The sequence below is a fragment of the Pieris napi genome, chromosome 20 (assembly GCF_905475465.1).
Source record: "Pieris napi chromosome 20, ilPieNapi1.2, whole genome shotgun sequence".
Classification (NCBI taxonomy): domain Eukaryota; kingdom Metazoa; phylum Arthropoda; class Insecta; order Lepidoptera; family Pieridae; genus Pieris; species Pieris napi.
Window position 1 is genome coordinate 7,415,812 of NC_062253.1, and position 23,969 is coordinate 7,439,780.

At 34.2% G+C, this 23,969-nt stretch overlaps 2 protein-coding genes across 11 annotated transcripts in view; one reads left to right on the top strand and one right to left on the bottom strand.

Moving 5' to 3' along the window:
• The window catches only part of LOC125060034 (kinesin-like protein KIF13B), a 124,452-nt gene extending 101,973 nt beyond the window's left edge, over positions 1–22,479 (top strand). For 2 of the 10 annotated variants that reach the window (XM_047664779.1, XM_047664781.1), the window contains 16 exons: positions 5,504–5,711; positions 6,346–6,537; positions 7,717–7,870; positions 8,421–8,569; positions 9,491–9,636; positions 10,450–10,569; positions 12,971–13,145; positions 15,368–15,433; positions 15,803–15,936; positions 16,886–17,012; positions 17,583–18,005; positions 18,381–18,514; positions 19,191–19,323; positions 20,318–20,479; positions 21,434–21,586; positions 22,207–22,479. In XM_047664779.1, coding sequence (XP_047520735.1) covers positions 5,504–5,711; positions 6,346–6,537; positions 7,717–7,870; positions 8,421–8,569; positions 9,491–9,636; positions 10,450–10,569; positions 12,971–13,145; positions 15,368–15,433; positions 15,803–15,936; positions 16,886–17,012; positions 17,583–18,005; positions 18,381–18,514; positions 19,191–19,323; positions 20,318–20,479; positions 21,434–21,586; positions 22,207–22,289 — 2,559 coding nt within the window. In that variant the 3' untranslated portion in view covers positions 22,290–22,479. Of the gene's footprint in view, positions 1–5,503; positions 5,712–6,345; positions 6,538–7,716; positions 7,871–8,420; positions 8,570–9,490; positions 9,637–10,449; positions 10,570–11,808; positions 11,851–12,970; positions 13,146–15,367; positions 15,434–15,802; positions 15,937–16,885; positions 17,013–17,582; positions 18,006–18,380; positions 18,515–19,190; positions 19,324–20,317; positions 20,480–21,433; positions 21,587–22,206 lie in introns of all 10 variants that reach the window. The other 8 variants (XM_047664780.1, XM_047664782.1, XM_047664785.1 and 5 more) reach the window with 6 other exon arrangements.
• Positions 3,040–4,304, bottom strand: LOC125060036. The gene has a single exon (XM_047664789.1). It carries the CDS (start codon positions 4,243–4,245, stop codon positions 3,244–3,246), a length of 1,002 nt encoding a protein of 333 aa, XP_047520745.1. The 5' UTR covers positions 4,246–4,304; the 3' UTR covers positions 3,040–3,243.
• Positions 22,480–23,969: the final 1,490 nt, after the last annotated feature.

Genomic DNA, 23,969 nt, shown 5'->3' on the forward strand with positions numbered 1-23,969 from the left:
CGTGGTGGAAACACAAACTGGACACAGTTTTTCCGTCCACCAGGTCGTCGAAAATATTTAAATAATTAATCTATTACACACTCAGGCCAGTGACACACTATACAATATAACACCCCCACCAATAAACCATAAAAATTGCACGAACAACATATACCAATTGAAACAATGACGCTCCACAGCCGATGCAAGAAACCTGTTCTTGACGAGAAATTCTCATTCGAATACAGGATGTGTATTCGAATTTACATATTCGAACATGAACTAAATGACGACATCCTACTTTTAGTTATGCATAATTTGTTATTGTTTGACTTATAAAGTAATTTTTTAATTTAAATTTGATATTGTTTCCTGTTACATTAGCAAATAGCGCAGCCGGTAAAGAGTTTAATAGATTTGGAATAATATAGTCTAATGTTTTTTTCCCATATAAATTATTGTATTTTGGTAAAAGAAATTCGTTTTTTAATTTTCTACGTGTTGTATAGTGATAGTGAGTTTTAGTTGTTTTAAGGTAATTGTCTGTAAAGTAGTTTTCATTTAATAATGCTAGCTGCACTTTCTCTTGTATAGGTATAATTTTAAAAAATGCAAATAGCTTTCTATAGTCTTCTTTATATTGTGATTTTATTTTGTAAGGAGCAATTGCTTTTAAAATACGTATTTGTAATGAAAATATTTGATTAAGATAGGTTTTGCATGTTCTCCCATAGCTTGAAAGTCCATATGTTATAATAGATTCTGCTAGTGCTTTGTATAGCAGTAGCAGAGTATTGAGAGGTATTTTATTTTTTATTATAGTGAATTTGGCAAGTATCGCTCTTAGCCTTTCACAGACAGAATTAATGTGCATTTTCCAGGACATTCGGTCATCTATTGCAAGCCCCAGGTACCTGTGGCCATGAACTAATTCTAAGGCGTTGCAGTTACAGTTGATGGGGTACGATTTACTGGAATGTGCACAAATGTGGTTGTGCAAGACTAAGTGGGGTGCACGTGCGCCCAGATTGCGACTGGATCGGATATGCATGAACTTTGTTTTACCCGGATTTAGTACAAGTCCCACGTCGTGGGACCAATCAGCCAATGCATCGAAATCAGCTTGCAGCTTTGTTTCTGCTTCTTGTATGTTAGCCCCAGCGGCTACTAGGCATGTATCGTCTGCAAATTGGAATATCTGGCAATATTTTATTATGTTAGGTAATGTGTTAACGTAGGTAAGGTAATGCAAGGGTCCAATAACTGAGCCCTGAGCCGTACCTTCTGTTATGGATATTGGGAAACTTTCTTCGTTGCACACTTTAACACGATAAGTTCTATCTTGCAGATAGTTTTCACACCACTTGAGCAGGTTTCCTCGTACTCCGCAGTCATTTAGGTTTTGTAGGATTACGCTGTGCCTTAATGTGTCGAATGCCTTACTATAATCAATAAACACTACCAGGACATGATCCTTTTTATTTAAGTGCTTATAAATAAGATCTGTGAATGCGGATAGTAATTGTGTGGTGTTTTTATTTGGTTGAAATCCGTATTGTTTGTTAGAAAGAATATTGTGTTTTTTATAATAACTTTGGATTTGTCCACATATATATTTTTCAATTATTTTGTTGATTGTTGGCAGTATAGTTATTGGACGATAATTATTATAGTTTTTTTTGCTACCATTTTTGTATATTGGTCGTACTATACCTGTTTTTAATAAATTAGGATACTGTCCAGTGTAAATGCTCGTGTTAATAAGATTAGCTATGGCTACGTTTATTTTATTGCATAACATTTTAATGTCTATAGTTCGTATTCTATCTGCGCCTGGAGATTTTTTGTCGTTTAATGATTTTATTATCTTTGCGACAGATTTAGGGTCTGCTGACTGAAATCTCATACTAGTATTTTCTGCTCGCCGGTATAAACTTGTATCCAACAGTGGAATTGCACAGTTGGTTGCAACATTACTGATACTATTGTGGAAGGTAGTTGCAAAATTATTTGCAATATCTTTACACGTAACATTTTGATTTTCAAATGAGTTTTGTATTGCTACGTCAATGGATGTTTTAATTTTTCCTGTTAATTGATTTAATATATCCCATAGATTTTTTAGATTGTTTTTATTAGCTTCTATATTGGTTCTAAGTGTTTTATTTTTAGTTTTATTTATTAATTTATTGACATAATTTCTGGTTTTATTATATTTTTGTTTTAGTATTAAGTTGTTTGTATCTTTTATATATTGAGTAAAAAGTTTATCTCTGTAATGACATGCTTTAATAATTCTATTATTAATCCAATGGTTACTGTTTCGATGAGTGTTAGATTTAAGTTTAACTGTATATTCTGATTTTTTATATGCTTGAGTTATGTTATTTTGTATGAAGTTGTATATGCCAATAGGACACGTCATTTCTACTGTCGGCTTCCAATCAATTTGCTCTAGAAGGGTCGTTAATTTATTTTTGTCAATTAATGTTTTATATGTTGGAACATCCTGTAGCTGTGCTTTAGTGCAAGCGAGCACGATCGCTCGATGGTCCGCTGGTTTTGTGCCAACCGCTGCAGTGTATAGGTCGTGTGTTTGGGATCGAGCGTATATGTGATCTATGCATGATTTTGTAACGATTCCTTTGTATAGTTCTGCCCTAGTGTATGTTGTGATCCCACACATAAGGCCTAAACTGTGTGTTGCAATATTTATGTTTTATAGGAATGTCTAGCTTTAGGTTTATATTAACGTCCCCCAATAGATACAAGTCTATATTTTTCTGGCAGTTACTCTTAATGATATTATGAAGTTCGTCAATAAACAGGCTCTTGCTTAGGCTAGGTGGGCGGTAAATAGCACAAATATGCGCAGTGTATTTCGTCTGAGTTGTGATGGTAAAGAGTATATTCTCGAAATGTTGGCTTTTTACAATTTGTATACTAAATTTATGTTTCTTTTTTACATAAACTAAGATACCACCACCTTTCCTACTGTTTCTGAGCGCTGAGAACATTTGATATCCATTTAAATTGTACAAACAACTGATTTTATCAGAAATGTTAACCTCTGTAACAACAATAACGTCAATAGTGTTAGCCGCATATATACATTGCTCGAGGCTAGCAAAATATTTTATGATTGACCTTATATTTATGTGTACACACAACAGATTTAAATGTTTGCTGGGTATTTTACTCACGAAATCATTTATGTTTATACAGTCTTCTAATTCACAAATATCACTAGTTAAACTATCCATATTAATAATAATAATTTATATGCAATTTAATTTGGGCAGTTAATTGACATTCTGTCTTTTTTTTTAACGCTTGTATATCCAATATAGATCTTAAGTTTTCTATTTTCGTGTTATCATCCTTTCTTGCACGAACCATACCGTTTTTAAACCAAACGTATTTATAGTTTTGTTTGTTCTTTAATTCCTGCTTGGCTTCCCATAAAATGCTTTTGTTGGATTTAGTCATTGCTTCCCTGATGAATACTATTTTGTTATTGTTGGGTTCATAGGGGCAAACATCGGCCACCATAGTTTTAATGGTTTTTGCAGCTTTAATCCACTTTTCTTGGGTCGCTTTATCAGTAAGTTTAACTCGTATAATGCCGGGTTGGTCGTATTTACCTTGGTATCGCATTGAGTTACGGATACCGTCGAAGGGCTGTTTAAGTTTTAATGCTACATTTTCAACTAATTTTATCACATTCTCTTCGCTCGCAGGGGGGACGTTTGCTATTTCTATAGAATTAGCAAGTTTCTTCTGTTCCATCTCATGGAAACGCTGCTCCAATACGCCTACCCTCAATTCGAGATTGTTGTTTTTTTGTAATAGTTCCGTGTTTTTTCTTTCTAAAGCTTTTATGGTATTTTTAAAGGCATCAATACAACCTAATACTTCATCCAACTTCGTACTGTGAAATTGCAGAGATTGGTTAAGTTCGCTTATTTCCTTCTTTATAGTTTTTTCCACCTCCTTGGAGATTTTATGTATTAGCCCCTTAGTGTCCATAGGTATATCCTCCTCTGCATCCTCTGTTAGAAACAAAGAGGAGTTTCGCTTCGGGGATTCCTGCTGGCATTCCATACAAGTCCAGTCTAGGCTTGGGGCCGCCTTTAATGCAGTTATCTGTTTGTTCGTAAGACCGCTGCATCTGGTATTTAGGTGTACCATTTTTTCACATCGGGCACATTCACATCCGGGCATCGATTTAGAAAACGTTTTATTACATTGGTCACACTTCGACATGATTAGATTGTCTTGATAAGCTCGTGCTAGGTTATACGCGTGTCACTCGCACGGCTGCGCTTCGACTCATATTAATCTTTAAGGTTAATATTCTACGGTTTCGATATTTGTAAATATGTGAGGGCCATGTATACTAACTTTTTTAGTGTAGTAGTTTATTCTAAGAGTACATTGTCTTCACATATAATTATTTAACAAATGTAACAAAATATTGTAAACCTATTTTAAAAGAGTAAGTGTGGAGTTTCTTGCCCATTTTTATCCACACGAAACTACCTTTTGGAAGGGGCAACTAGAATCTTCTTAATATTTTTTTTTTGACGTTCAAAAGTGCCATTTTACATGGTCTAATTGAAATAAATGATTTGACTTTGACTTTGTCTTGCTAAAAATATTTTCACCATATAAATAAAATATAATTTCTGTTTAAAAATTATTATGTATTTAATTTGTACTAACTTCCTCTGAGAAATACTAATTTATGTATATATTATTAGTGAATCATTGCACCGTGCTTATGACTAATATACATAGAAACTGTTTTATTTATTGTATTTTTGCTCTCAAACTTCAAATCTGTTAAAATGAGAAAAATAGGTTATAGTAAGGGTAAACACGTGTGTAAATTACATAACATATAGAACTTAAGAAGGCGCAGTGCTAATCAGATACATGGAACTTCCTCACAATCGAGTAGCAGACATTTCCGTCCGTCAAAAACTGCGATAACAGCTTTCGTCACTGACACCATTCATATATACTTAGCTGGCTTTTAATCAATAAAATAAAAACACATTAATGCCACTAGTTTAAACTACTCATAGTAAACCCATAAAATCTTAATTATTGAAGTGATGTAATAAACTTTTGTTTCGGAGTTTTTTATTGCAAGACCAAATTTGTGTATTGCCATTCGATGGGAAAATTTTCCTAGATGGTTTATGGCTATTTATTTTTTAAATTCCAACGTTACTTCATTTTTTTATTGCTGTTTTACTTTTATGAAAATTTATACAAACGGACTTCACCGCGGAAACATTCGGGGAGGCTTCCTAGAACCTCAAAACGTCAACATCTGTTAAAAACTCGATTTTCGAAAATTTTCAATTTTCTTAGCGGGCCGTTAAAAAGAAGAAAGAAATAAATAATGAAACATAAAATTTTATTTATTTCCTATTTTAATTCGCCCAGTGAAGCGGGCGGGAAACGGCTAGTTACTTATAAATTAAGTTTTATTTACAAAAATATCTTCTTACAGAAACTAGTGAACATGTCACCCGCACTAAAAAGCGAGCGAGATATGGATAGAGAGCAATCGTTAGTCGAGCAATGGGTGTCCCTAACGGAAGAAAGGAATGCTGTGCTGGTCCCTAGCCCCGGAAGTCCTATTCCAGGAGCACCAGCTGCTTGGAACCCACCGTCTGGAATGGAGCAGCATATACCTGTGCTGTTTTTGGATTTAAATGGTATGTTTGTTACTGTGTCAAGTATAAAATGGCCTGGAAATTTATAATTTTAAGTTCAAAGTAATATATAAAAACGTAAAAAAATACGTGTGGCACTCGGGGACTGCCGCGGTAAAGCTACTGCAAAGCATTTTTTATCAACTTATGCAGTTATTATTATTTATTTATGCAGTATTTGTTCTTCTTTGATATTAATTAAAGTTTTTTCTTTGATATTATTTCAATATACCACTCTACCAGATTCAAAATAACACGCCTATATAGTCTGTCTCACTCTAACGCGTACCGGCTGCACCGGCCGCGCTCAAACCACATCACCGATCTCGTCAGAAAGATGGGAATGCGCAGTATGCGTTCTGTCCCACTCTAACGCGTATTTGTCGCACCTATATTACGTCATCGTGTGTAAGGTTCTTTTCGTTACGGAATTTCTGGATTCGGTCGCCGCGCTCAAAGCCCACAATAAAATCTATGCAATAGCTTAAAAGTTTTAATCCATTTAAAACCTCTCAACCAACCAATGCCTATGTGCCTAACATACTACACAAGATATACAATATATAACATATATATACAAGATATACAATACTATACAAGATTTTAAATTTAGTCAACAATTTATTTTCATTTATAGCGGACGATCTAACAACACACGGTTCTGGCGAGGAAGTATCTATGGCGGGTTTTTACTCCATTCTACCGAAAGAGCACGGAAACAAATTCTACGAGTTGCAACTTGTCCACCACCACCATAAAGATGTGTCTGCGGTGGCCGCATGGGATTCCTCCATTCACGACTCGCAGTATCTCAACAGGATTACTGAACGTACGTATACGTATAGTGGCGTATACGCATATTTTTAAATAAATAATTGGGCAACAGGTCTACCTGATGCCGCCCATATACACATCGTTGCCGTGAGTGCGTTGCCAGTCTCTATACAGGGCGTCCCAAAGTTATGGGACATGAAGGGAAAGTACCTCAAATATCGCAGATAGGGTATTTTACTGAAAGAAGACTTTGTTATTTTTAAAAGTTAGTAATTCTGCATTTAAAGATTTTTTTAAAATTACTTGCCTCGTCTGGGAATCGAACCGACTGTAAATGTAAAAAAACCCCTACTTTTATGATGGCAATCGAAAGAATGGCCAAAAACTAAAAACTCTTCTTTAGTAACATAGTATTTTAAAAGGGAATAGCACTAGTCGGCCAATGTCGTTGGATAACCTGACGAAAATGCGGCTCTTATTTGTTAAATTATTGCACTAATTAATTAGTTTTTTTTAAATTAATTTTCTTTTTGAATTATCAGTAAATGAAGTCTTTATTGACGTCAAACCTCATAGTCCAATCTCATAGGCTTAGTTAATGCTTTATTTATCTAAAAGAAGCAGTTATATGGGAAAACATGGGAAAAAAATCTTGTAAGCTACGATTAGGCGGAGTTTACACGTTAAGAGCGCCCTTCTCCGTCCGACGAACGGTAACGCGAACATGGCGAAAAGGCTTGTTGTTTCATCCACATGGCTAACAAGCAAGTGAGAACGCGATAACATTGAAAGAAAAATAGTGTGCGGAAATTTCATAGAACTTGTTCCAAGAGATACGTGTTTTTTCGTAAGCCTTACAAGATTATGAAAAAAAAGTTTTATACTTAGAAACTCCATTACATTTGCAAGGTTTCTATGTAAATATTTCTGTCCCGTTACATTATAAACGCCCAAACTTCATATAAAATTTGTGCAAAATGGCCGATTTTTGGAGGTTTGTACTGAATTTGTTTTTAAAATTTTGATTTCTCGTTTTAATAGAAACCTAGATATAGTGCACAAGATGCCTATTAGTTCAAAACTTTCAAAGAAATATCTGTTACAACACCATAATCACGTACGAGCGTTTGTATGAAAAGATAGACGGGTTGGCCGCTCTTAACTACACAAATAGAAGTTTCAAATTCTGAAATAAATTACAAAGTTTGTCTATAGAATATTTTTAATTTTACAGCAAATGAACGGGTATATCTCATACTCAAAACGACAGTGCGGTTGTCGCACCCCGCACCTATGGAGCTTATTCTGCGCAAGCGACTCGCGCTCAACATCTACAAACGACAAAGTTTCACCGATCGGATACGGAAGAAAATCGTCAGGTATTCGATGTAATTAATTGTTCTCAATGTTTTCCATTATAATTAACTTACGTATTGTCAAAGGTTATTCCTTACTTTAGCCCAAAGCTCCCGCTCTTAACACAAATATATATTTATTTTACTAACTTCTAGCAAAGATATTTGATTGATTAATTTAAATATTAAAAGTAATAAATCATTTAATCGTATAGATAACATAATGTACACTTATGACTCGTCAGTAAAGAAATACATATTAATGCTTCTAATTTAAATTTACAGCCAGTTCTCAAATCAAGGGCGTAGAACGGAATAGAAGAACTGGCAATAAACTCTTTGCCACTCTTTTTAATCGCCTTTTTTTTAATTAATGTGTGTCCACAATTTCTAGGTTTTTGTTTTTATCTAAAACATTTGAAAAACGGGCGAAATTAGCAAAGATATTCGATAATTGATTAACTTTAATATAATGATTGTAAATATGTAATTAATTTAATTTTTTTTTGCCCGACGAAAGAGTTAAAAATTTTTGGTATAGATTCACTTAGTTAAATTTGAAAGTTCATCAAATTGTTTACAGAGTGGATCAACTAACTCAAACCGGTGTTACATACGAAGTCGTATCAAACATTCCGAAGGCGTCTGAAGAGTTGGAGGAAAGAGAGAGCTTGGCGCAAATCGTTGCTACGGGAGAGGAAGCCAGTGCAGCTGATGGAGAGACTTATATTGGTATGAAAAAAATATGTACCATCATCTGACCTGAATGTCATATTTTTGGGATATTTTACTATGATGATTAAGATGTTAGTGTATGTTGTTTATCTACAATATTTTCCAAAAAAAATGATTTTAAATATTTAACAGTCCAACATCAAGATCGGTTGAGTAATTTTTGAGGTTACCACATATTTTTTGTAATACTTAATTCTTTCATTTATTTATCTTAGACTCCCTCCACCTTATGCGACAAGCAATGCCCCTTAAGAACTCGAATTACCAGCATTATTCGCCAATGTTTCGGATTTTATCTAACAATGACACTAATTATGAGGATATTGATATTTTCTACCTCACCAAAGAGAATGTGAGGAAATATTTGAAGACTTTGATTTTGTTTAAGCAGTACCACTCTGGTTTATTCTTTGAAATATTAAGTATTATTTGTTGTTTTAAATTTCAGTTTTCTTTAGTTTTTAAAAATATATTTTTGTCTATTAATGTACTTACTTGTTTTCTGTTTGATATATGTTGTTTATCTAATGAAAATCCAATTAAGGGAGCGTTCTGGTTTTGGAGATTATTGGGACCCCGCCCCCCCATGTAACGCGCCGTAACGTTTTTCTGTACCCAATAGTAAATCGTTTCGTGTCCACCCAGTGACTCTTTATACCTAAAAGTTACCATTATGTGGTGTAAAGTACTTAGACCATAAAAGTACGTAGAAGATAGTTTAACGCGTAATTCAATCCCCGCCCCGCATCGTAACTTTTTACAAAATGACCCCCCCCCCCAAAATTCGTTACGTAATACTTGAATGCTCCCTAAAATAAGAAAAAAAATTTAAATTATGGAAAGTAAAAAAATAAAATAAATAAATAATCAGTTTTTTAATACTGTAGCTACTTTTATCTGGTCCTATAAAAATTTCAGAAAAATACACGCGAGGCGTAAGCGCAGTTGAGAGTATTCTAACTCTGGATCGTCTACGGCAAAGTGTCGCTGTTAAGGAATTGGAACAAGCACGCGGCCAACCAGTCACTATGCGTAAAACGGCTTCGGTACCAAATTTCTCGCAGGTATACAATATTGTGCCTTATCCACTTAGCGTAAAGTACACTTTAGTTTGACAGCTTTGATTTTGACGTTAAAACAGGATTTCAATGAGATAGGTTTACGCTCACAGAACACTGCTTAGACAACAGCGAACGTTAGAACGCAGGCGCAAATACCACACTGTAACGTATTATAATTGTTGCATTTCTAAGTACGTGGAATTTTTTAAATATATTTTTCTATTTCATTCATTTGTTTTTTTTTTCAAAGAGTGGTTGATTTCATCTGGTCTCATGTATAATTATGTTTTTTACACTTTTTAAACGAACGTCGTAAATAAATTTTTTTGACGGCTCATTGGTCTAGTGGTTAGTACCCCTGACTGCGACTCCATGGGTCCCGGGTTCGATCCCCGGCTGAGACAAACATCGATGTGATGAGCATTTGGTGTTATGCTTAGGTCTTGGGTGTTTAAATATGTATTTATATGTCTATCTATCTATGTATGTACATCCGTTGCCTAGTACCTATAACACCATAACACAAGCTTCACCAGCTTAACATGGGACTAGGTCATATTGGTGTGAATTGTCCAATAAAAAAAAAACAAAAAAAAATATTTTTCTAAAATCTTTGATTATAGACGCATTTTATTTTTTTTTATTTCGTTTTTTTCAATGATTTTTCTTTATTATTCATCCGGTCTTTTCTTACTTAACATATTTACTTTCACCTAATTTATCTTCCTTTTTAAAATACTTTATCATTAAAAATGAGACTGCGGGAAGATCAAGGTCCACAGAAGTGCAACAATTATAAGTTGTATGTGATTTCAGGGTGCTTTCTCACGACGCGACGCGTTACAAACGATTTGCAACGCGACTCGGTATGTCGTTGATTTCGTATCGTCACTGCAAGGGCAGGACGAGTACGATCAAGAATCGGGGCGTTGCGTGGTGAGAAGATATCCTCCATTTTTGTTGCGTCTGCTTAACGCGTACGGTAGATCCACTTGGTAATGTAAGGTGTACGATGACCTTTATTAGGAATTACGAAGTCATTTTTTAATAATTTGGAATGTTATAGCGTGATGTCAGGGGCGGTGATTATTTTTCCTGTTCAATAAAACCCGGGCGTAACAGAACATTTACGTTTTGACCTTACTTAACTTGGGTCAACGTTACCAATGTTATTTTACAAATAATATAACAAAAAACTAGTAGTTTAGATCAACGGAGTCGAGTATTATGACGTTTTTATTTTCTAAAATAAGTTATAATTTCAGTAATTGTTTTTATAAACTTTTGCTTGGATAGGTAAGCAATACAGTGTACATCAAATTATTTGACTTTAAAAAAAATTTTCCTTGATAAAGTTTGATTTTCATAGTTTTAAAATAACTTTTCAATATAATAATCTCAAGCATCACACCCCTCTTTATGATATGGGTTTTAAATTACGCAGATTAAACAGCGGGAACAGATATAATTTTTAAAATAACACTATTGAAGTTGTATATATGCGTCTTGAAATAATTTGATTATGAAAAATTTAATTTAAATTTGACATAGATTAAGGCTTTACATGCAACCTACTTGTTTAATTAAAGTATAGAAGGTCCTCGTATATCCTTATATTACCGTATCAAACAAAAATGGCTAACTAACCGAAGCTGTTCGCTGTTTTAATATCGTTACTAACAAATAAATGCCGCGGTATATCTTAATGCGTTCGTGTCATTGAACATAAAACTCGATGTGCTCAGCTTTTAATCAGATTGTTTTCACGAGCGAGGAGAAAACTTCATACAATTCAACAAATAACCACGTCTATAATGATTCTATATTAAAAGTTTTAAACGGAGGATCATCTTTCGAAAACGTAACTCGGAAATCCTAAAACAACGGGAATTTTCCTAAATAAATTTCGCTGACCGGAAATATATTCTACATACAAATGATAAAGATATCTCAAGGCTATGTAAATCGTTTGCTACATTTGTTTGTACATATTGAGACAATAGAACTGAAACTAATGTTAAAGATAGTTACGTATACGTGCGAATATTAACACGGTCTTTGAAATTATGAATATGTACAAATAAATGTAATACGCAAATCGTAAGTGTAAGCAAAATTGACGTATATCGCTCGTGTATGCAATTATTAATATATGTTGTACGCACGCGGTCGCAGCTGTCTCAAGCGCTCGAGAACGCCGCAAAGAATGGAAACAACGTGAGTCAGCATGGCACTTACATCTGTTGCATTATTTTTGTTTCTCGCTGTGGTGTCTTGGTAGAACATTGTAAAATACAAAATTCTGGTGTTTTCAAAGGTCGACGCACTGTTTCGAGGATTTTTTGCAAGTTATTGTGGGTCTTACTGTCCCAAAACATTCTTTAAATTATATAAGTTTAAAGCTTAGGTTTCCTAGAAAAGCGGTGCCGTTATCTAACGGCCGTAATGTAGCGTTGGGTGACGTCACCCATACGTTGTCTATAAATAACATCAGAGTTCCTAGAGAACGTTGAGTATCACCGTAACGTCAAATGCTGTAATTTGCATGACGGCCGTCATAGCGGTGATAAACATTAGTTTAACGTTTTTCGCGTGTAGCGGTGCCATATTATTAATACAATGAGTGGAAACGTAATTTGGACGAGCGAAAATGATTGTTTTTTTTTTCATTATGTTAAAAAGTAAAGACGGCCGTTATTAACAACCGTAAAATGACGGCCGTTAGTTAACGGCACCGCTTTTCTAGGGAACCTAAGCTTAAGCCCTAAAATGGGTTCAAACATCGAAACTGTTGATGTTATACATATATCACTTTGGGACCCAATTGCAAAGTACTTGGTGTATTATTGAATAATAGTATCTGTGTCAAGGATGACATATGGAATGAAAATATCTACAAATAAATAGTTACAGTATTATGTTGCGTCATTGTTAGCTCGTTCGTAGGATTTAGGATTGGGCATGTATCATTTTATGTTTCTTTCATCTTTATTTGTAAGCTAGCTTATATGCTATGTATATAGTTTATTGTACGTTACCTAGAAATATTATTTTCTGGAAAATAAGTGGTATAATTGGACACATCTTTCAACACAATACTGCAATGATACTTCTGGTATGGGTTCACTGCATTTAAGATGACATAAGCGATAATCCAATGTGAGCAATTTATTTTGTTTAAATTTCTTTTTGTTACGGTTTATGAAAAACAAGTAGCTATTAAAACAACGTTTTGAATTGAAATATTATTTATATAAAAAAAATGGATCCCCTTTCCAAATTTGCTCACAGTAAAGACCTTTATTGTACAATTAGTAATTATATTTCAATGTTATAGATTATGCGTTTGGACTCTTCATTCGAATCTTTGAACAATTTATCGGCGGGTCGCTCAGGCAGTGTAGCTGACTTAGCTGACGAAACGCCACGACGCAATATTCATAGACATTCGTACGCTGCGCCCGCTCATAACGATCCGGATATCGTCACGCCCACAAAACCATTCGGACTCGGTAAGTTTACAACAAATTCTTTTCATACATGAAATAACTAAGTCTAATAAATGAAACCGTGATATATCTAATACCAATCAAATATATATAGAACCTTCTTTCTAACACAACACATCCCCATTACTACTATTTTACTTCTTACAATTTTTTTAAGTAGGTCTTAGCCATAGTGCATTGTAGCTTAGTTATTTCTGACTAAATGCACGCATCTTGTAGGTATAGATTTTATATGATAGCGTTTGACACACCTTACAACAGAATTTTTCGACAAACAACGGCAAGTTTTTTTTTCGTTATACTCTTCACAAAACATCCACCATATCACAATTTAATTTCTACTTGCTTCGTGGCAATGCTATTCTTTCAAATCTTACTCTGTCTCTCAAATCTTTCAAAATTATTGAACCTTCTTAATTTTTGAGAAATCAAAATTGCTTGCGAAAATCATACGCTTCGGCGTAGTTCAAAGTATCAAGTATTAGGAAGGTGATATAGTCTAGTCGACAAGTTGAAAATGGTACAAAATAGAGATACTACTCTTAAAATTATGTGCGATATCTCATTGGATCCGGAATGACGTCTAGAAAAATGTGCCAAAATCGTGTATTAGCACATAAAAAATTGCAAAAGTTATAAACAATTAAAGATGAAAAAAAATGGCATTTAGTTTTTTGCCAATATTTAATAAACTACTAATATTTAAGAAATTTCCAAATTCTGAAAGAGGAGGAAATTTCCAATAAAAAACTCTTAACTCCCGGAACTCTTTCTCAATTATTTATAATTTTAATTTAACGCTGAAAATAGCTCTGCGCGTGACATTTTTAAGATGCGCGCGTGGCGTCAAAGGCGAGTATGGCACATTAATTAATTTATTTAAGGTATTGAATTTTTTTTTTCAATTTGAAAAAATTATGGTGTGTTCTGAACACTATAATTAATTTATTCCCGTTGGAAATTTTACTTAAAGTTAATTTTTCAACAAGTTAAACAATTGTTAACTAACGAAATTTTCTCGAACTACCGTCTTAATTGTAAGTGAAATTTTTTTTAGCCTTTCTTACATACATACTTAACAAGATCGTGCCATAAAAGTTAAAAAAATATTTATACTTTGTTTATAACAATTTTTTTACTTTATAACTTTTGCAATTTTTTATGTGCTAACGCTTACACGCTTTTGGCACATTTTTCTAGACTTCATTCCGGATCCAATGAGCTATCGCACAAAATTTTAAGAGCAGTATCTCTATCTTGTACCATTTTCAACTTGTCGACTAGAATAATAAACAAAATTTTCAATATTATTCCTGGCTTAAACTAACATTAATTTTGTGTTTATGACCCCCGCTACCTTCAGGCTCGTTCCTATCAGGTAATCAGGTGACAATACAGTATTGACTTGGAATGACGATGGCAAAATTATTAGTCGAATGCGATGTTAATTGGAATTAACTAGTTTTTGTGGACTTACGTAATTTGATCCAAATTTAGATATTGGGTAATTGGCTGTAAGATATAGGAAATTTAAATACAATGATTAATTAAATGATTAAAAAAAATTGTCTGGAAAAAGAAAGGCTATGAATCATGATGGATTCATTTCCAGCGTCCAGCAAGCTTATTTTATTATTTGATTTATTTGCCTTTATATTTCATTTGCATGCCAGCATGATTTTTTTACCTACCTCTATTTTCGTCAAGACAGCTTTGAAAGAAGCTTCGGTTTAATATCTTAAATTTGACAGCCAAATTACTAGAAAGGTGTTGTAAAGTGAAACGAAAAACTTGAAAAACAGTTAATTGTAGTACGTAAAAGTAGTACTAGATAATTATATATTATTAATTCGTAACATAAAAGTAGGTTAAATGATGTTAAAATGATGCATGTGTCAATAGTATTGGGAATAATTAATGGGTTTAGTCGACGCATGGATTTGTGTGTTCTAGTGTCAGAGATAGATGATAATTATAACAACAATAAAATATTAAGAAGATATCGTGGAGATTTATTATTCATATTAAAGTTTTTATAACGAAATTAAATAAAATTATCTGGCAATATTTATATTAAAAATCTTAAAAATAATAGCGAATTCGTCGATTGATTCTTCTAACCATATGGAAATATAAGAATCTAATCTTGCTACGAGTATAACATTTTCGGTGCATTACTTCATACTAACAATTTTCTGACACATGTACTAATATTTTTCTTTCAGCTCGGCCAACGTTCCTAAATTTGAATTTGAACCTGAACTCCCTGCGACTGCAGACGCCGAATAAGTGTACGTGAAGACATTTAAGTCGTAGAATCATTAGATTGGCTTGTTTCGAATCTTTTGGGTTCTTTTATTTGGTTTTTTACATTCGTGCTTGTTTCAAAAATATTGACAACATCGATGGTCTTTTTTTTAGCTTCGAGTTTATCAGGAGTCTTAAGCATGTTTCATTAAACATCTCAGCATGAAATTGGCATAACATCTCCAAAATTAAGACAGTATTTTTAGTAGTGTAAGAACAGATTTTTTTCTAGCCATCCTTAGACTTCACAGTTTTTCGACTGGGCTATTGTAGATACGTGCTCTTTCTGTTTTGCCTTATTTGCATAGAATACACTATATGGAACTATTTCTTTTATAACAACGTAATTACAGCGTCTCCGGCGAGTGGAAAATTGGGTTTGCGCATGACAACCTTGCATGAGGAGCCAGGTAGACGAAATGACGAGGATTCCCATTCAGAGCCAGAATCGGCTCCTTCAGATGAATTGACTACGCCGCGGTCACAAGTGAGTATATGTAATATAGAAGTCGAGAAGAAACACTAAAAAAAGGGTGCGTGTACTTATGTACGCGCGTAAGAAGTTATACTTCTTTGGTATTATTACAAATATTTTTGATTGCATGCAAATAATTAATTACAATTAAATAATCAAAGACTGCAAAAGGAGTCATTATAGTCAATAAAGTTCAGTTTACATTTGAAAAATTAAATAAATAAATTTTTATTATTATTCTCTTACATTAAGTGTAACATGAATTCTATTATTATTCGAATGTTGTTTTTAAATTATGTCCAATGCCGTAGTATCTTCCGTGGGCAACTTCATTCTGTTAATTTTATGTCATCGTGGAAATTTCACTCTCATCAATTTTTCATAACGCGCCTAAAGAAGTATAACTTCAAAAAACTATGAACTTCAGTTAGATTAGGATTTTTTATTTTCATCCGCACACACATTTGGTTTCTCAACTTCCAGAGGAATTATCCTTTATACTTATTTTTTTTTAACATCATTAATTTGTTCTTGGTTTAACGTATTTTTACACTTAATAAATAAAAAAAATGTGAGCCGTCGCGGGACGCCTGGCAGATGTGAAACATCGACATTATTTTGTAAAAGTAATATGCAGAAAATCTGTTCGATTGTGATAGGAACTAAATATGTCATAATGATAAAATAAAATATTATGATTTTTTTTCCAGATAACAATGACCATTTATTGAATAAACATTTATTTTTATTAAATACAATAATTTACGAATTTATTTCAAATCGTGACTAGTTAATTCGTTTAATCAGCGACTTCGAAAAACACACACCTTGCATACTACCGCATATATATACCATCATATTATAGCGTGGCGTCGCGTGCGTCGCCACGGCATGCGTCGCCACGCCAGAAATCGGTTTTACGTGCGGCTATACATGTTTCACATCAATATTTACATTCCAGCGTACGCGTTCTCGAGCAAACCCCCGAGGATTCTTACCAACTTCTAAGACATTGGATTCACTTCACGAGCTCGCGTGTGAAAGAAATCCCAGCAAAAATTCACCTTCAATTTCTTCAAGTGGATATGGTAAGTCACTTTTTGCTGTGTATAGAGGAGAGTCTGAAGCCGAGGTTTCAAAAATATTTAAGCCATTCAACACTTTCTACCATTCACCAACAGTGATGGTGATATATAATGCATACGTTCACGCTTTATTTATAAAATACTTTATTTTCTAACCCTGTTTTTAAAGTAATGTATTTATTTTATTTATGTATTTATTTTCCTCATTTCCTATTTTTACAGTAACTTAATACTACTACAATAGAAAACTAAACTAAAAACATAATATAAACAACAAGTAAAAACTTAAAACCTAAACCATTTTATAACTAATTATAAATAATGCAATTCTTGTGAATTCAGCCAACGTGCAACTAAATATATCCGTCTCACAAGCAATAGTGTTTAGGGTGCGCAAAACACGCGTAAATGGTGCTTCTCTGAGTAATTTCGTACGCGCCAGCATTTGCGACCGCTTACCACGCCGAGTGTGGTTATTTGGCACACGCAGGTTATCTTCATGTAGAATGTATCTCTTTTTATACAAGGAAGAGGTATCTTATCTGCATTCATAGATCTTTGTTGAATTTACAGGTTCTCAAGCAGTATCGTCAACCAACCTGACAAACGACGACACACTCTCCATACGCAGTATGTCTGTTGATGACACACCAGATTTCGACAAAGTAATGGATTACACGCACTTGAGCCGGACTAAAAACTCAATGGCCGGCCTCAGACATGAGATAAGTGAACTGAGAAGCGATATCACAGACCTGAAGAATGAAATTGTCGAATCGAAAAATGAGTTGGAAGATGTTGCATTCGAGAAAGCGAAAACTCCGGTCTTGACTCCCGGATCGAGGAACAGGATAAATCCGTTCTTAAGGGATTGCGAGGAAGCTATGGATAAAGGACAGATTTTAGACCCGCTTGGAGCGATTCCAGTGGAATCGGTGTCTAGTCATAACAAACAAGAACCGCAAGTCAATGGGGAAGCGCACGACACGTCTTTCGGTAACTAAAAAACTATTATTTAGATGTTGTTGATACTAAACTATTAATACTTCCTAATAAAAAAATATAGTTTTTTTAAACTATTCAAAGTCAAAGACAAAAAAGCATTTATTCATATAGGTAACACAATGTACACTTATGAACGTCAAAAAAGCTTCTAATTTGACATTTACTGCCAGTTCTCAAATCAAGGGCGTAGAACGGAAGAGAAGAACTGGCAATGAACTCTCCGCCACTTTTTTTAATCGCCATCTGTTTTACACAACGTTTGTAAGGAGCTGCCACCATTACACCATGTTCCATATGATATCTTAAGTAATTAATAATATTTATCACTATTTCTATAGCAGTTAATTACTAATCGGCTATTTGCAGGTGAAGCAGAAATTGAGTCAGTTAGCTCAGAACATTCAAGTCACGACACGCGGAGTCGTGAGACATCATCTGTCGGAGAAAGTGATTCGCCTGGACCAGATCCTATAGTCAATACGTCTCTTCCTGCGGGAAAGGTATATAAAAACTTACTATTCACAACGTCCTAAGTTACTTTGATTGCATTACGATGTTAGGTCGCAATGATAAACAAGTGTTTAGAATAAAAAAAGGGTGCGTGTACTTATGTACGCCTGTAAGAAGTTATACTTTTTTGGCATTCTTAAAAATAGTTTTTGATTGCATGCAAATAATTAATTACAATTCAATAATCAAAGACTGGAAAAGGAGTCATTATAGTCAATGAAGTTCAGTTTACATTTGAAAAATTAAATAAATTAATATTTCTTAATATTATATTTATTATAATTTTCTAATATTAATTAGTATTTATTTAAATCACTTCTGATTATAATTCAGACGCACATATAAAATTTGCAGTATAATGAAAACACGTGTTTTAAATGTAGAAACTCAAAGCATGTGGATAAATATTATAAAAATAATTACACAGTGAACAGAGGCGGCGTGCGTGCCAACATGCGCCACTTACTTCATTCTGTTAATTTTATGTAACGGTGCGCGCACATTGTAAAATTTCACTCTCATAAATCTTTCATAACGCGCCGAAAGAAGTATAACTTCAAAAATAAAATATTGTACGTAGCCGTAACTTGAACGCACGATTTAAAATTCGCGCTCTACTCTCTTCAAATTGCACGATTCTATTTTAAACATAATATAACATGAAAGGTCGTCCGTCGTCGTGCTGGTACGGCCCGTAACGCTGCGCGTGCGTCGTATCCGTCTGGACGTACGAAGTCGCATGAACACGCTTCGCCACCACTTAAGGACACTTCCGCATCCACGGAGCGGATTTTACAGGGTAATCTTATTTTTTAAATATATAAATACTAGCCGCTTCCCGCCCGCTTTGCTGGGCGAATTAAAATAGGAAATAAATAAAATTTTACGTTTCACTATTATTATTTTTTTCATATTTTTATTATTCTTCTTTTTAACTTCCCGCAAAGAAAATTGAAAATTTTCGAAAATCCAGTTTTTAACAGATGTTGACGTTTTGAGGTTCTAGGAAGCCTCCCCGAATGTTTCCGCGGTGAAGTCCGTATGGATAAATTTTCATAAAAGTAAAACAGCAATAAAAAAATGAAGGAACGTTGGAATTTAAAAAATAAATACATTATATAATAATAAACCATCTAGGAAAAATTTCGCATCGAATGGCAGTTTCATATCGATACGATCAGTGGTTTAGGCGTGAAGGAGCCTCAAACGAAGACCATTTTTCTTTGATATATATAGATTTTAGTTTTAGTTTTATTTTATTTATTATTATTTTATTGCAATACGACCGATGCTAATTTTTATCGTTGATCGGTCAAAGTTTATAGTTTACTGTTAGTTATAATACAATTCCTAGCAACCAATATTCCCAAAACAAAAATATACATTTTTTAAATTCTTATATCTTTATATATATAATTCTTCTGTGAGTGTGTATGTCACTGAACTTCTCTCAAACGACTGGACCGATTTTGATGAAATTTTTTGTGTGTGTTCAAAGGGATCTGGGAATGGTTTAGATTCACAAATCAGCCCGCCAGATGGCGCTGCAGTCGGTACTTTCATACTTTGCTTTACTAATTGCTTGAAATATCATGCAGGACAACGTCTGTCGGGTCCACTAGTATTTGTATAAAATCCAACAAAAGAACGTATCATGTAAATCTGTTATCAATGAAAAATATTAATTTATTTTAAATAATTTATAAACTACAATGTTCAATCTTAATGTTTGAATCCGAATTCACGAAATAATATTTTTGTGTTGTCTGTTTTAAATGAGATTGAAATTTCAGACGAATCAGAAAGCGATCGTTCGCACGCAGTACCTGAGTGGATGTGTGTGGGCGAAAGTGTACAATTACGTCTGAGCAGTAGCACCGGAGTAGTTGCGTACGTTGGACCAACCCACTTTGCACCTGGCACTTGGGTGGGAGTAGAATTAGACGCGCCTACTGGTAAGTAGTTTTACTATTGCTGTGAAACATAGTATGGCAGGATTAAAGGTTATTCCCGGTAGAATGCGATAGCGACCCCGGAGCCTCTGTAACGCGGCTTGGTCGGAACTACTCGAGGTGGTTTTAGTGGGTATTGCTCACCCAGTCTCTGAATAGCAGAGATTTTGGCGTGGGTCGAGTCCCACATACCCCTGTTCAGGGGATGCGCAAATGCATTTCCACCTCGGATATCAAAAAAAAAAAAAAAGGATTAAAGGTTATATACTTTTCGTCTTCATACTAATGAGATACTTAGATACCAGTCACTTTCCGTGCGGCTGATCCCTTGGCGTTGAGTACAGATGTGGGGTCTCTCTGCATCTTCTACCGCATTTACCATGGAGAGTATTCAGAGGAGTTGTTCGGTCTAATATCTGCAGATGAGTTTCAATATTGGACGTCAAGGCATAATACAAAGTACCATCCGTATCACCTCGACGTCCGTCGTTCCACAACTGTGCGTTTTTAAGGCAGTATTTGCCGGACACCAGTATGTGGAACCAGCTGCCCACTGAAGTAATTCCGAACCAATTCGACTTAGGGTCCTTCAAGAAAAGAGCGTACCAATTCTTGAAAGGTCGGCTACGCAATTGCTAGCCTTCTGGCAATGTGAGTGTCCATTGGCGGCGGTATCACTTAACATGAGCCTACTGCCTGTTTGCCTCCTATTACATAAAACAAAATATAACATATGATTTGACTTAGAATTGATTTTAAATTTAGTTCTTTTCACAAAGCATATGTTATATTATTAACGTTTGTAATTGATTAGATTGAACATAAATTAATAATTAAAGTTTTGCAATATATTTAAACTTGTTACTATAACTGACCTGTTTCGTAACCACGCCAAACAAGAAAATACAGTGTACTGAATTTTTCTAATATTATTTATCGTATTTTAAATATTTTTAGGAAAAAACGATGGCTCTGTAGGAGGGACACGGTATTTCGAATGCCGACCTCGACACGGAATATTCGTGAGAGGCGAAAAGCTCATACAGGACCGGCGCGGTCGCAGTGCTAGGGCGTTCCGTGATAATGAGCTGAAACGTGCTACTAGCAAAGGTAAAATAAGAAAACAATCAATTACTAAGGTTAAAGTATAATAAAAAAAAGCTTATTAGTTATATTACTTTTTTATAGTTTTTTTCCCTACTAGGGTTGCCTTGAACAGATTGCTTGTGATAAGGTTGCCAGTTGCATCCCTAATAATTTATATTACTTGTTTTTATTTGTAATGTAACAAAGTTTAGATAAATAAATATATTGAATGGTAATCCAAAGTCAAGTATCAAAAAATTGTGAAATTACTATTTAATAATTATACTAGCTGACCCGGCAAACGTTGTTTTGCCATATTACCTATGTTATTTCTAGGAAACATTTTTTAGTTCAATTAAAATAACTATCCACTATAATAAAAAATAGGGATTTATCGTAGAGGGGTGAAAATTTAGGGTTGCATGTATTTTTTAATGGCACATTATAAAAAAAATTAAATTTCGTCCAAAAAATAAAAATAAAATGTCAACCCTTATCACTTAGGGGTAAGAAAAAACATTGATAGTAACCGATGTTGAGACCTACTGAATATGCATATAAAATTTGATAAAAATCGGTTGAGCCGTTTCGGAGGAGTATGGTAACTAACATTGTGACACGAGAATTTTATAATTATTTTACAGGTGAAGGCCTACAGAACTTACACAGATCCCGGAGTCGCGGTGACAGCATAAATGCCGTTGGCACTAAAACTAGAAGCAAATAAGCTCGACAACCTATACGTACGAGCGTATACGCGTACGTACGCGCGTATATACGTATACGCAAACAGCAGCAACCGGACCGAATTGTTTACGTCCACACGAGTCCAATTCATTTTATGTTGCAGTCTTGTAACTATGGTGCTTATGTGTATATTTTGTTCCTTTCACCCTTAAGCATAGTTATTTTGTTCTAACTAAGGGGGCGTCCATAAATTACGTGAGGTGTTTTTTTAAATTTTCTGTACCTCCCTCCCCCCCTGGTGAGATGTCGTGAGATTTAATTCAACCCCCTCCCCCAACCCCCAATCTCACGTGAGATTTTTCAAAATGTGGGTTTCTTACGTAAACGCGTTGGATTGTTATTGTAAAAAGAAAAAAAATTGCTTCGTGCTTTTATTTGCGACTAAAACAAAATAAGTGAATGTTGAGCGTTTAGGTATGGAGTTAGCGGGAAGTTGCAGAGTTTTTTTTTCTATCAAAGTTTTTTTTTTTCAATCAGGAAAAAAATTGCGTGATATTTGCCGAGACCCCCCCTCTCTCCAACGTAAGATTAAATGAGATTTACTCAATCCCCTCCCCCTCCTTAAACACCTCACGTAATTTATGGACGCCCCCTAACTGATTGTTTCGTTTTAGTCCCGGTTTTAATATATTTAATGAATTTTATCATTAGGAAAACATTTCTCCATATTATTGTTTGTTACAATAATATTTGAATGAAATGTTTTTCCGTAAGTGTCGAATTAGCGAATTATTTTATTTCGAGACCATATTTGTAAATATAATTGACATCATTTTATTTTTATGTAAATATGTGTATGTGTGTTGTTAATTTAATGACCAATGAATCGTTTGTGATCAGGATTGTTTGTATAGAATTTTTTAACTGTATAGTTTTTACCATTATTTATGTATTATGCTTTTTTGAAGCTCATCAATTTGTAAAAAAAAACTTAAGAAACTTTATCATCGTTTGACAAGGTTCCTAAGAGCATTTGACATATTTTGACATTTACCTATCGGTGGACGGGACTTAAATATACAATGATTATATATTTTGCATTTAAATTTATTCTCGAATTGCTCAGTCTTTGGACACGATTGCCTATTGTGATAGTTTCTTGCCAGTTTAGAAAGTTTTCATTAAATTCTCCCTATTGTTTGGTAATAACGAAATCGTCCAATATCACATCTACGTCCTTTCAAAGACTTGTACTTAGTACATTAGCCATGGACTCACCGAAATCTTTTCTCGGGTGCAAATGACAGCGATAATTTACGCAATATTCTTATATTAAACGCTGATAAAGTATTTTTGCGTGTTCACGCTTATTCTATTTCGTCGTCGCTCGTCACTTGCACCACATATATTAGGGTTGTGTAGTTAAAAATTTTGAGATTGTAAATTTAATATTTATAGACGATTCGACGTGCTGTATATTACACCCATGAAAAACTTAGTCCTGTGTCATTATCCATCCAGAAACAATAAAGTATATTGATTTTCCCATTGTGTGGTAGCTAATTGGGGTAGCTTAGGTGAAATCTGAATGCTAGTAGGAAAGTGTATTCATATGTATTAGGGTATATTCACATCGATTCGCTTCATCCGCCGAAGCAATAGAGTTAGTTCACCTTTATTGTATATTCCATCCTTTTAGACGTAATTGTTAAGTACACTT

Excerpts from the sequence above, each read along its gene's own strand:
- LOC125060036 (XM_047664789.1), bottom strand. The coding sequence starts at position 4,245 with ATGTCGAAGTGTGACCAATGTAATAAAACGTTTTCTAAATCGATGCCC.